General features: G+C 41.0%; 2 protein-coding genes and 1 long non-coding RNA gene across 3 annotated transcripts in view; all 3 read left to right on the plus strand.

Moving 5' to 3' along the window:
- The window catches only part of med13a (mediator complex subunit 13a), a 78282-nt gene extending 75232 nt beyond the window's left edge, over positions 1 to 3050 (plus strand). The window contains exons 29-30 of the mRNA XM_061085855.1: positions 488 to 588; positions 971 to 3050. Coding sequence (XP_060941838.1) covers positions 488 to 588; positions 971 to 1103 — 234 coding nt within the window. The 3' untranslated portion in view covers positions 1104 to 3050. The remainder of the gene's footprint in view (positions 1 to 487; positions 589 to 970) is intronic.
- A 1458-nt stretch (positions 3051 to 4508) lies between these two features.
- LOC133019480 (uncharacterized) lies at positions 4509 to 5615 on the plus strand. The gene is made up of 4 exons (XR_009682879.1): positions 4509 to 4721; positions 4942 to 5052; positions 5172 to 5265; positions 5357 to 5615. It is a non-coding gene; the product is annotated as an uncharacterized LOC133019480 (long non-coding RNA).
- Positions 5616 to 10793: 5178 nt separating this feature from the next.
- Positions 10794 to 13577, plus strand: LOC133019013 (microfibril-associated glycoprotein 4-like). Its single transcript, XM_061085349.1, has 5 exons — positions 10794 to 10850; positions 12459 to 12497; positions 12569 to 12665; positions 12759 to 12920; positions 13273 to 13577. Exons 1-5 carry the CDS (start codon positions 10794 to 10796, stop codon positions 13533 to 13535), a joined length of 618 nt encoding a protein of 205 aa, XP_060941332.1. The 3' UTR covers positions 13536 to 13577.
- The last annotated feature ends 871 nt before the right edge of the window (positions 13578 to 14448 follow it).

Raw genomic sequence — 14448 nt, forward strand, 5'->3', positions numbered from 1 at the left:
AAACAATTAGATGCTGGGTGAGGACACATTAGGGATAAAAGGAGATACAAATGAAATACACTTTAACAAGGCAACTACAGTAAACAAATTAGTCTTGGGATACTCTCCTTTTATTACTTTTCCATTAAAATGCAGTTTAGACATAAACCGTGTGCTAGTCCCTAATGGAAGACGGAAGAATTTTTAGACATCATCATTAATCCACTGCATATCTGTTCTGTAGCATTTTTGTTGCTTATGTGACCCTCCATCAGCAAGTGGTCTTATGTTAATTGAACCCTTGGGTGTAATTAAATGGCACATACAAGAAAATGGCTTCACTAGCTTTGATTTACAGACATATCCCTACCTTTAGGATTTAGCTACAGACTCTGCGCTGCTGTCACTCTGCTTCTAATCGAGCAGTGATTATTTAGATGAGATGTAATAAAAGGTTAATAACTTCATTATGACACTGAACCCTCTCCTTGTGTCCCCCCTCTCCCAGGCCTCTTTGCACCTCCACGTGTCTTCAGTGCAATCAGATGAACTGCTGCACAGCAAACACTCCCACCCCCTTGACTCCAATCAGACCTCAGATGTTCTCAGGTAAACAACAGCAGAACACGCTCCACCACAGGACAACTGCACAAAATACTACTGGCATCATGTCAACTGTGTTTCCTAGGTGATATTTGTAGCCCTTATTCACACTGGTTTACTGGTTTAAGCTCAACGTAAATTTAAAATGTTTGTTTTTTTGTTGATGATGATGATGAAAATGGCTCCTGTGCACTCAGTTTCTTATTTGTATTGGTAAACAATAATCATGTATTGGATAGTTTTCCTTTTATTTATACTTTTATTTTTATTTAAGTCAAATTCTACAGGGCAAATAATAATTTAGTCAATAGCTAAGCCAAGTGTGTCAACCTATGAACATCTCCAAATAAAAAAAGATAACTGCTTCCCTCTTTATATGCCTGGACAGATATGTTCTGGAGCAGTACAACGCCCTCTCCTGGCTGACGTGTGACCCGGCCACACAGGACCGACGATCATGTCTACCCATTCACTTTGTGGTGCTCAACCAGATGTACAACTTCATCATGAACATGTTGTAACCAACCGCCTGTTACAGGAGGGATGTAGGCCAAATATTTCACAGAAGAGGAAAAGCGCCAACTTTCGTCAGAAAGCTTTGTCACGACTGAAGAAAACTGCAAGAACCAGCCCCGAGTACGGAGCTGGATCCTGCACTGAGACAGGATCAGACAGCTGTTAAAAGCTGAGAAGGTCCTGTCCCCCACGGCTGTCAGGACAGTCCTGTCCCTGTGATTTAAAGACATGCACATAGAGACAAGGGGAAAAAGAAGAGGGGAAACCAGAAGTTGAGTTGCAATTAATGAACGTGAGAGAATGAACGATTGGTTGTTATGGTATGTAGCATGGCAGCACAGTCACTGGCCAGTCTGTATGAAGAGACGAGTCTATCTGTAAAGTTATTGGAAGAAAAGGGACATATTTTAATCAAGGAAACACTCAAGAATGGATCTTTGGTTTTAAGACATGAAATTCCTTTTTATTCCTTTGGATGAAATAGTATCCAAATGAATGCCTGCATCCATTTTATTTATTGTTTTTAAATGTATAATTTGTCTTATTTCTTAACCTTTTTTATATATAAAATGGTGAAGGTTTATATCACCTTCCTGCTTTAAATCAATTGGTCGAAGATATATGTAATCGTCTTAATAAAAAAAAACAACCAGGAAAAAATACCCATAAAAATTCAATGAATTCCCAGTAGGTTGCTTTTAGAGTATTATTTTTTGTAATGGAGAAAGAATATTTGTATGTTCACAATGTACAGAAGTTCAGAGTGGAAAATTATGTTCCATGCCTTTGAGCATGGAGGACTTACAGCAAAGCTGTAGCTACAGAGTTCTTGTACAGCAATGCACTTCACTGTGTTCAAATAAAGAGGTACATTGTTGTATATAGTATTTTATACCACACATTTAGACACAAAAACCAAACGGCAATATATATAAATAATTATATATGAATGCCATGCCAGCAGTTGGTGGTGTGGCTTCTGTTTTAGGAATAAAGTGCGTCAACTTATTTTTCTGTGCTTGTGTGTATTGCTTTGGGGGAGGGGACTGTAATGTGCAATTGGACAAGGGCACCAATAGAGGAGTGGAAGAACTATTGGCATCTCTTGGAAGTAGCTGACCTCAGGTTTCATTTAGTTTTGAATTATAAATGAGCAAAAGAATGTGAGAACGGTTGTTTTAATGGCAGACGTGGAGTGTCCTTTTCAGCTCATCCCTTTAGTTACTGTACCTCTCCTTACTCTGATTGGCTGAGGCTCTTTAAGCACCACTTCTGATTTGGTTATGAAAGCATTTAGACAATCCCATTTTACATCATTGTTAAAGGACCAGTGTGTAAGATTTAGGTGACAGGGATCTATTGGCAGAAATTGAATATAAAATAATCCCAGTGATGTTTTCACGAGTGTGTTTCATCTAAATTGTTTGAATGGTTTTCTTTACCCTAGAATGGGCCCTTTATATTTAAATAATTTATATTTATCAGGAGTGGGTCCTCTCTACGGAGCTGCCCTGTTTTTTACAGTAACCCAAACTAAACACCTTTTGAGTTTTCAATGACAACTGATGGTTACCACAGGTTCTCTTTCATGTTTGGAAAGGGAGGGTTAGGTGAGGGGTATTCACTGCAACATGCAACTTCACCACTAGATGTCCCTAAACCCTACACTCTGAACCTTTAAAGTAAATGAGTGGTGTAAATGAGCTTTAACCAGCCGCGGATGGGTACCCGTTTTCTACATGCAGTGTGTGCTCAAAGGAAGAGGATCTACTTTCTGGATTTCTCCTGTTCAGAGAGAAACTGTACTTTTGATGGAAATCCATTGGACTTGCTCTGTACCTTGCATATTTGCCAAAATATGTAGGCCTGGAAAATGTGACCATCAAAATGTAAATGGTCTCTTTTTTAGTGTAGATAGATACATTCAATATTTAATAAAAACCCTGAAAATATATTTTTGGCCCGGTGCTATGTTTTCTTTTTGGGAAATCATGGTTTTTATTATTTATCTGCTTCTGTGATAAAGTTGCTCTGCAAGCGTGTTACCTCGCTAGCAAACTGGGGGAAAGGCATAGAAATGAGCCTGCAGAATTGCCCTGTAGTCATGAAGTAGCAGCTGGCAATTCATTCATTTGAGAGTTCTCTGCATTTCTTCTTGCAGTCAGCAGCCTTTGAATACACAGAGGTCCTGCTCTGTTTAACTCCATCCCTCAGCAATTGCTGTCGGTGTGCCCTTGAAAATGGAGTGGCGTTTACTCTAATAGCATCTCAATGACTGGGGAGGTGGAATCACTGCATGAAAAGAAGCGTTTGTGTCAATCTGTGTCGCAGAGAAGTGTTGGCACATCCTTCGGTTAACGACTTTCACACGTATCTGCAGGCAGCAAAGGAAACGCTCAGGGTTCCTGCAGTTGTCAAGCCTGTGAGCTGTGGAGATTTGACCCCCCCTGCTCCAACTCCTAGAGGACGCTTTCACATGCAAATGACAATGCTCTGAGCTTCACAAATGCAAATCAGTTTCCCTGAGAGCAGATAACACCAATATGTAAGAGGCACCAACAAACTATCTGGCTGAGTAAACCAGGCTTAAAATAAATATTAAACCTGAAATTTTAAATTGTTCTTAAGTAAGTAAGTGTGCTATAATGAATTATATTGTATACCACGAACAAAGGTCAATGCAGTCAAAAGAAATGAAACAATGCACTTTATTTCAAATTTTTATTGTCATCCAATCCTAAATCTCAACAACTGTACAGAGTGGCATGATTACAGTCACTTTTTCAATTGTGCTGGTTAAATGCACAGAGGAAGTGTAAACCACACCTCTTCCAGCAAATAAATGATGCTGGGTATGATCATCTGTGTCCTGTAAGCTCCAAACTTCTACTGGCTTTCCATAAAAATATCTGTCCTCCCAAAATACTGGCATCAAATTCACATGTCAATGGCAAACTAAGCTGTTCCATGAATTATAAATGGTACCTTTTCACCACTACTTTCAAAATTGCTATGAAACATTCATTGATTTAATGATTTATTTTTTCAGTGTAATATTTAATCCCCCATGGACTGCACAGTGACAAAACACAGCAGCCGGCTGTTTGGATACAACATACATCTCCACTCAGTTTGATTATTATTTTAAATATAAAGGAGACACAATATAGAGCTTAAATTCCTTCATAATTTGAACTTCAATTGTCTAATTGTTGTTATTAAACTTTCTCAGTATTCCATTAAAACAGTCAACACTTTTATCCAAAGCGACTTACGATAAGTGCATTCAACTATAAGGTTACGAACACAGAACAGCGTGAATCATGTGTGTAAATGTACTAAACACCGCTGCTCACGTCACCCGCTCGCGTCATCAGCTGATGGACTCGTCCAATCAGAGCTTCGTAAACGCCGTGCAGCAGCGTCGAGTGTCCCGCAGACAGGAAGCGGGTCGTGTTTAGCTTGTCCCGTACGAGTGACTCTGTCTTCGGGGTAAATAACTTGCTGAAGTCGACACGACACTGTTCCCTGGAGGAGAAGATGAGTGCGTGTGGAGGCAGAGCCGCGGGCCCGGTGTGGACGAGTCGAGGCGGAGAAGACGGAAGCACAGTCCCTGAGTTACGGTGAGCTAGAGACGCCATGCTAACCACTAAGCTAACCCTACATCTGAAAGCATGTCCGCCACTCTTTGGGATAGCGAGAAAGTTGCTAAAATACGAATACAGCATCGAGTGCTGGAGCAGATCTAGTGCATGTGTAAATATGTATGAATTACTTAGATGTAACAGTTTGTTCTCGTTAAGTTTTTTCATCAACGTGACTTTTTTCTGTATGTTTTCACAGCCTCAGCCCCCCCCCCCTCCACACACACACACACACACACACAAACAAAGAGGCGTTAGGCTGAGACGCTGAAAGTCCGGATTTAAAGTGCAGAAAATTAAGCCATTGAATGTAAGTAACTGTTTTTGAATTGTTCTGGTGTTTTTTTGCTGTGGATCTTCCAACGGTGATGCAGCGCGGCTATTTCCGTTTATTAATAATAAAGTCATGTTACATGTGTTGTTTTCCAGCTGCCTGTCCATGACGTACAAAGACACACTATGAGCCAGTATGATCCGACCAGACCTTACATCAGCATTGAGGAGTTGTCGGAGAAGAAAGAGGGTAAGGTTATATTCATTAAATAATTTTCCAGTTACATGTAAAGGTGTATGTTGTAATTGAACTGTGCTAATTTTACTGAATGTGTTTACAGCTGATTGAAGCGGGACAGATGACATGGATCCATCCTTCCACAGCCAGGAGCGCACCGACCTGTGTCCCACACTTCATATAAGACTGGAAGCTACACTGATCTCACAGCTACACACCACAGACGTCTACACACTGGAGAAGAGTCCCACAAAGAAGTCATGACCCAGAGGCTGCAGAGAAACATTTCAAGCCTCATCTGAGTTTTTGTACAATATTTTTGCTGTATGTAAATAAAGCTTTCACTCCACATACCTTGTTCACATTTGTTCCCTGTACAATATGTTCACCTATAACATCAAGCATCACATGAATGTTTAGTTTTAATTAACTGCAGTGCTTTTGGTAAAGGCTTACTTATAAATAATAATAAATATTAATATATACATTTTTATTATAAATATTGTGTGGGAGGGGCTTACCCCACGTGCGGAATGCTGTGACCCCACGTGTGCACTGCAATGACCCATAAGGTGACCAATAGCAACACTTCTACCAACCAATCACGAGTGACATTAGTTTCAAGGGTCTGTGGTTTCCTCCAATGGTGAGTAGAGAGAGGTTCTAGCCAGCGGCTGGACTCCGATTCATATGCTAATTAGATCACACGTCGCGATCGGTCCGCGAGGCTCAGCGAGCCCCCCCGCGGCTCTCTCCTTTGTTCTCCAAATCCCCCTTAAGGTCCGCAAACGCCGATAGACCCACCTTGTCTTCACTGGCGAACGCCGAGGCAACATCATGGAAACAGTTGGTTACAGCAGGGGATTAGGCCTGTCCGTAGAGGTTCACTGTGACAATAATACTGCTTTTCGTCTAGTGAATTCTACAGCATTTAAGTCAGGGGTCTAAACAGAAGTCAGCAGACACTTAAGGTGTTTGTTTGCCTAAAGCCTCTCATAAACGAAACCAAGTAAAAATATTGATGTGCTCTTTTTAGGCACATTCATAATGGTCATAGTTGATCGTGCTCTTCAAACGTATAAATTCTATTTTGCACGTGCATTTCTCCACCTTGACTACGTCTGTTTTTGTTTGCGAATAATGCTCAAATTCACACCCTTTAGGTCTATTATTTACCCAAGGTGCTACTCAGGTAATCTTTGCCTTTACTTTCGCTATTCCCCCTCATACAGTAGATTTAAGTTACCCTGATATGCAAAGGCTAATAACTTGAGAGTGATGCTGACACTGCTTCTTTTCTCAGCAAATTAAATTCGATTTTATATTGTACCTTAGACAGCCACACAACTAATTCAAGGGGGTGAACATATTTTCATGAAGCATTTAGGATACGCAGCCATTTTTTTATATATATATATTATATAATTGGTTGTGTTGTTTGTTTTTCCATCTCGACTTGTTTTAAATCTGTTTGTTTTGTTTACGTGGACGGGTCAGACTAAGTAGACACGGCCAACCAATGATAGTCTATTTGCCAACAGTTTTTGTTTAAACCAACTACTTCCAATATTTTCTTTAAGGAAAGTTAACCATTTGCTGCCTCGAGCTATGTATTTATGTGCAGATGTTGACACGAAGCAGGAAAGGGGAAACGAATGTGAATCGAAAAAGGAATACCTTCAAAAAATTATGTAAAGTCACCTAATAAAAGCCCTCAAAAAGCCAATTAATTTGCCTGAATAATAATCCTTACAATTTCAATAGGGCCTCACGTCTGTCAGTGCCTGTCAGTGCTCGGGCCCTAATAATAAAGACTGAACCGAGCTCCTGCAGGAGCGAGAAGGCGAGAGAGAAGTGCGCCGTGTGTAAAGGTGCACTTGTAAATGGTTGTTGAAATATTGTCTCCTATTTTTTCTCCATATTTTAACTGAAACGATTGTGAAATTGTCACTAGCATTGGTTCATATTGTAAAAAACACGTAGCTGAGTCAATATTAGCTGAGGTGACGTTAGCTAATGCAGCTAATGCAGATAATGTAGGTAATGCAGCAAATGCAGATAATGTAGCGTATTCAGCTTATGTATCTTATTCAGCTTATGTAGCTAATGCAGATAACCATTAACAGTAGCATTGGTTCATATTGTATAAAAACACGTAGCTGAGCTGAGTCAATTTGAGCTGAGGTGACGTTAGGGAGCTGCCTGCAGGAGTTTCGGGCGTTGAACAAACAAGTTTTTATTTGAACGTTCGTTGTTCTCCTCAAGCGTTTAACATAATATTATGTTTTCTTTGCTTTCCGTCCAAAATCAGCTCTTTCTTTATTTCATTTAAGTAGTTACTTTCTTTGTCGTTTCTTTAAATATTTAAACAGGAAACTTAATAATGACGTTTCCATGGACACCAATATGATTATTATAATATAGACCAGGGGTCTTCAACGTTTTTCAGACCAAGGAACTAGAACTGGGCCTAGTGCCATGTATAAACATAACTACCATGATATTGTGCATTCAATACTAAGCTATTCAAATATTACAAGGGTTCATATATTCATGTTTTTAGTTTAAACATGTGCAAGGTACAGGGTGGTCATGCCACTGCCATTTATAAAACATACAGTGGGTAAGGAAAGTATTCAGACCCCTTTAAATTTTTCACTCTGTTTCATTGCAGCCATTTGCTAAAATCAAAAAGGTTCATTTTATTTCTCATCAATGTACACTCAGCACCCCATCTTGACAGAAAAAAACAGAAATGTAGAAATTTTTGCAAATTTATTAAAAAAGAAAAACTGAAATATCACATGGTCATAAGTATTCAGACCCTTTGCTCAGTATTGAGTAGAAGCACCCTTTTGAGCTAGTACAGCCATGAGTCTTCTTGGGAATGATGCAACAAGTTTTCCACACCTGGATTTGGGGATCCTCTGCCATTCTTCCTTGCAGATCCTCTCCAGTTCCGTCAGGTTGGATGGTGAACGTTGGTGGACAGCCATTTTCAGGTCTCTCCAGAGATGCTCAATTGGGTTTAGGTCAAGGCTCTGGCTGGGCCAGTCAAGAATGGTCACAGAGTTGTTCCGAAGCCACTCCTTTGTTATTTTAGCTGTCTGCTTCGGGTAATTTCCTTGTTGGAAGGTGAACCTTCGGCCCAGTCTGAGGTCCAGAGCACTCTGTAAGAGGTTTTCTTCCAGGATATCTCTGTACTTGGCCGTTTAATCTTTCCTTCAATTGCAACCAGTCGTCCTGTCCCTGCAGCTGAAAAACACCCCCATAGCACGATGCTGCCACCACCATGTTTCACTGTTGGGATTATATTGGGCAGGTGATGAGCAGGGCCTGGTTTTCTCCACACATACCGCTTAGAACACCAACAAGTTCAATCTTGGTCTCATTAGACCAGAGAATCTTATTTCTCATAGTCTGGGAGTCCTTCATGTGTTTTTTGGCAAACTCTATGCGGGCTTTCATATGTCTTGCACTGAGGAGAGGCTTCCGTCGGGCCACTCTGCCATAAAGCCCCGACTGGTGGAGGGCTGCAGTGATAGTTGACTTTGTGGAACTTTCTCCCATCTCCCTACTGCATCTCTGGAGCTCAGCCACAGTGATCTTTGGGTTCTTCTTTACCTCTCTCACCAAGGCTCTTCTCCCACGATTGCTCAGTTTGGCTGGACGGCCAGGTCTAGAAAGAGTTCTGGTCGTCCCAAACTTCTTCCATTTAAGGATTATGGAGGCCACTGTGCTCTTAGGAACCTTGAGTGCTGCAGAAATTCTTTTGTAACCTTGGCCAGATCTGTGCCTTGCCACAATTCTGTCTCTGAGCTCCTTGGGCAGTTCCTTCGACCTCATGATTCTCATTTGCTCTGACATGCACTGTGAGCTGTAAGGTCTTATATAGACAGGTGTGCGCCTTTCCTAATCAAGTCCAATCAGTTTAATTAAACACAGCTGGACTCCGATGAAGGAGTAGAACCATCTCAAGGAGGATCAGAAGAAATTGACAGCAGGTGAGTTAATTATGAGTGTCACAGCAAAGGGTCTGAATAATTATGACCATTTGATATTTCATTTTTTATTTTTTAATAAATTAGCAACAATTTCTAAATTTCTGTTTTTTTTCTGTCAAGATAGGGTGCTGAGTGTACATTAATGAGAAATAAAATGAACTTTTTTGATTTTTGCAAATTGCTGCAATGAAACAAAGAGTGAAATATTTAAAGGGGTCTGAATACTTTCCGTACCCACTGTACATCTTGCATACAACACTGAGCTATTAAAGTAATTCACAGATTCATGTTTTTATTTTAAACATACATGTAGAAGAGACAGTGAATCCTCATCTGTGGATGGCACACATACTCCCACATTAGTGAGATGTCGGACCCTGATGGGTAGCACACAACTTATCTAATCTTGGATGGATGGAGGTTGTCAGGCAGAGGGTCAAATCAGCCTCACAATATGTTGGATGCACGTTAATGTGTATTGAAAGACATTTAAAATCGTAAGAAAAAAAAAAAAAAATTATAAAAAATGTAAAAAATTGTCTAATCAACCAAAGATTTTGCGACCCCCCTGCAGTACCTCCGCGGACCCCCTAGTATCCTTATATATCTATTATGTTACCATGAGTTTTTTACATTACATTTCATTTAGCTGACCCTTTTATCTAAAGCGACTCACAATAAGTGCATCAACCACGAGGGAACAACCCCAGAACAACAAGAATCAAGAAAGTGCAATTTTTTTAAGAAATCCAAACTAAAAAGTTCTATAAGTAACTGACATATAAGTGCTACTAAACTGTTAGTTTAAACTTTTATTCAAAGTGTAGTCTGAAGAGGTTTGTTTTCAGTCTTGAGGAAGATGTGATGTTGTTGATTGACAGCTGTCTTTCGCAGTGAGGGTCCTGTCCTGGATATAGACTGGACCTGATCCGGTCACAGCCCTGTACCAAGTCCTAATGTTTTGAAATGGATGCAGCTACTGGTAACCAGTGAAGGGTGCGGATGAGTGTGAGTGAACTCAGGTTAAAGACCAGTGGAGCTGCTGCTTTCTGGATGAGCCTGGACCAGAACCTGGACCAGAACCTGGACCAGAACCTGTCTTCTCACTCAGAAGGGGACATATTCTCCTGATGTTGTGCAGCATGAATCTACAGGAACGTGTTGTTGCAGTAATGTTGGCAGTGAGGGAGAGTTGACTGTGGGGGGGTTAATATGAGTTTTTCCTTCCAATGATAATGATTCAAGTATTTAAATGAACAACTGAACTAGTGAGCGAAATTGGAATAAACTAATATGTAGTGGTTTGTTTGCATATGAGACGTCACAGAGACGTGTGCAGATAAAAGACGTGAAGGAGAAACAGCAGTTTATCTGTTTCCTCTGAAGGTGAAGTTCGTCTCTTCAGTTTGACTCACAGGTGAGTTCACACAGGTGAGGTGAGACAGGTGAGGTGAGACAGGTGAGTTCACTCATTGGTTGACTGCGTTTTTGTTTTTATTTTCAGATAAGTCCAGTTTCAGCAGAAATCTGTTCGTCATGGATGTTTCCTGGAAGCTGGGGAAAGGAGAAGTCAGGCATCAAGGAGACCAGAAGGTGAAACAATATACAAACACTAACAGAGCAACATGAGCAACTGTCTCCACCAAGTCGGAAGATGTCTCCCACAGCCTGCCAGTATATCTCCCTCACCTTGCGTCACCCATTCCAACAGCACATCCATGAATGTCCCTCTCTCTGTTACATGGAGGTGTTTGCATCCTATTGGACAGTTCAGTCTAAAGTGTGTGTTCATGAATCACATTGTGTCCTTACGTCTGGTGAAATACACAAAGAGTTGGTGTCTCTCTATGGAGCCTCTGAGTTAGAGTGACCATGAAGACACTACAATGTCCTGTTGGTCCTTTATCTATAACCTGACCTGGGTTCTGCTTAGGGAGAGAAGGAGGATCTCTGGAGCTAGACAGGCTCTATTCTCCTGTACAGATAGAATATACACTATACATTATATAAAGTGACATATACAGTTATGTGGGATGATGTCAAAAATTCCTCAACACTGATGATGAAGGTGAGTGAACAGATTATTTCTCCTCAATTCTAATGTTTCTACGGTGGCTCTGAATAAACAAGTTTTAATCTGAGCCACTAGGTGTCGCTGAACACGACTTAATAGAAAATAACTTAATGTAAACGTCTTAACTTTAAAACAACAGAACTTAGGGGAGGTGAGGACCAGGTCTGGACATAAACTTCGGTCGACCATCAGTTGTTCTTTTCTCCAGTTCATACATGTTTTATGCGTGTTTCATGCATGTTTTATAAGCGTGTGTCATACTCCACTCAGGAAACATGTTATCTTCTGTTGTGTAGTTGTTGAGAGGTTCGTGAGCTGTGGCTTTGGCTTTGGGGACAAAATATGTGGATCTTTATCTTGATAAGCTCCACCTCTGTATTGAAAACATCTGTTCTGTTCCAGCTGTTTCAAGTCGTCCTCCTCCTCCTTTTGGCTCCAGCGTTGATCAGCTGCCATGTCGCCCAATATCCGACTGACTGCAGCTACACCAATGAAATCGGAGATCACCACCAGAGCGGCCCCTACTCAATCTACCCTGCATGAGAGAACCATAAAGTCGAGGTACGTTCACTTGCGTATTATTATTGGACAGAAACATGTTAACCCCTCATACGTAGAATCATTAAAGCAACATGTCACCGATACTGATCAACAGCACCCCCTGCAGCCACATGAGGGGATTGATGCTGTCTCGAATTCTTCATATTTCAAAGTTTCCTGCTGAATATTGGCGATAAACTCTGGTTTTGAATGATTTCAGAGTCTTTTTAGCTGATCTCAGTTCAGCTTCACTCTTCAACTGGAGCTGATTGTGACAGTTGAAGCTGTGAATCTCAGTTAGTTCTTCTCATAGAAGATGGAACCCACTCACCAGAGTTACAGAGAACAGACGTTCAGGGAGTGGAGGAGGAAACTTTCTCACGTTCACACTCACACATCAGACTCACTTTCATCAAGCTGCTGGTTTTAGGAGGAAACGTTTAAAAGAAGTAGATTTGATTCTTGCCATGATCACTACTATCAGATAAATATCTGGGCTTCTATTGGTCAGTGTCACCTAATGTGTTGAAAGTGAAAAAGACGTGAATGAAACATTTGAGTTGATCACATGTATTGATGTGTTACAGGTGTACTGTCAGATGAATCCAGACCAACGAGCCTGGACAGTGAGTATTTGTATTGACTTTCAATAAGCGTCAAATCAGTCAGACTCATATTCCACTGTTTACCTGCTCAGGTGATTCAGACCAGGATGGATGGAACCGTCAACTTCTACCGGCCCTGGATTCAGTACAAGGTCGGCTTTGGTTCGGTGAAGGGAGAACACTGGCTCGGTGAGAAGTGGAACCACAGGAACAGCTGAGAACCTTACTGTTAATACACAACCCCCTTCAACTGTGTGTGTTTGTCTGTGTGTGTGGTAACAGGTCTGGACAACCTCCACTATCTTACCTCAGGACCCACGAAGTTTGAGTTACTGGAGGACTTTGAGGGAAATAAAGCGTCCGCTCATTACGGGTTGTTCTCCGTCGACTCTGAGTGTAACGGATACAACTTGACTGTGTCTGGATTCACAGATAAAGGAGCAGGTAAGTGTGTGTGTGTGTGTGTGTGTGTGTGTGTGTGTGTGTGTGTGTGTGTGTGTGTGTGTGTGTGTGTGTGTGTGTGTGTGTGTGTGTGTGTGTGTGTGTGTGTGTGAAACATGTATCACTAATCTTCTTTCATTCTGGAAAATATATTTTCAGAATGAGTCAAAAGAGAACTATCTAAAATCTTTTCTATTGACACTCCTCCTCCAGAGACTGCAGCGAACTGACAGAAAGAGACAGACAGCGACAGACATGAGACATGTTGCCTTAAGACAAATCCCTCGTTGATTACAGATATTTTCATATGTGTATAACACTGTATGTTCTCTGTGTCTTCTCTGTGTCTCTGTAGGAGACTCCATGGTGCCACACAATGGCATGAAGTTCTCCACCTTTGACAAAGACCAGGACATGTGGCCTGAGAACTGTGCCTCAAGCTACATGGGAGGTTTCTGGTACAACGAATGTCACCAAGCAAACCCTAATGGGGTTTATCGCTGGGGGCAGGAGAAGACTCCCTTTGCTGTTGGAGTTACATGGTACACTTGGAAAACCACCTATGACTACTCTGTGAAGTCCATTGTCATGAAGGTCCGTCCTGTGCAGCCTAAGTAACTTTCCAGGAGCAGCAGCAGACCAGATGTTGATCTGTCTCAACATCTGTCACTTTCATCAGTCAAAGTCAAATGAAATCACACGTTTGAACCCTGATGTCAATCATCGCCTGCTGCATTTCCTCAATAAAAGAGACGCAAAAAATCTGATGTGACCTGACGTCTTTGTTTCATGTATCTTTTCCTTTGTTTCATGTGTCGTCATATGTCTCATTCATGTGTCTCATGTGTCTTCATGTATCTCATGTGTCTCATGTGTCTTCATGTATCTCATGTGTCTCATGTGTCCCATGTGTCTTCATGTGCCTCATGTGTCTCATGTGTCCCAAGTGTCTTCATGTTTTCACTCTGATTGACGACTGATGTTTGATTTAGTTTAGTCAGCGATAAACGCGGCTCTAGAAAACGCTGTATCCGTCGGTGTGGCGTGTTGCCACAGCGAAGGCAGGGAAATATTGTCTCCTATTTTTTCTCCATATTTTAACTGAAACGATTCTGAAATTGTCACTAGCATTGGTTCATATTGTAAAAACCACGTAGCTGAGTCAATATTAGCTGAGGTGACGTTAGCTAATGCAGCTAATGCAGATAATGTAGCTAATGCAGCAAATGCAGATAATGTAGCGTATTCAGCTTATGTATCTTATTCAGCTTATGTAGCTAATGCAGATAACCATTAACAGTAGCATTGGTTCATATTGTATAAAAACACGTAGCTGAGCTGAGTCAATTTGAGCTGAGGTGACGTTAGGGAGCTGCCTGCAGGAGTTTCGGGCGTTGAACAAACAAGTTTTTATTTGAACGTTCGTTGTTCTCCTCAAGCGTTTAACATAATATTATGTTTTCTTCGCTTTCCGTCCAAAATCAGCTCTTTCTTTATTTCATTTAAGTAGTTACTTTCTTTGTCGTTTCTT

This window comes from Limanda limanda, chromosome 14 (genome assembly GCF_963576545.1).
Source record: "Limanda limanda chromosome 14, fLimLim1.1, whole genome shotgun sequence".
NCBI classification, from domain to species: Eukaryota; Metazoa; Chordata; class Actinopteri; order Pleuronectiformes; family Pleuronectidae; genus Limanda; species Limanda limanda.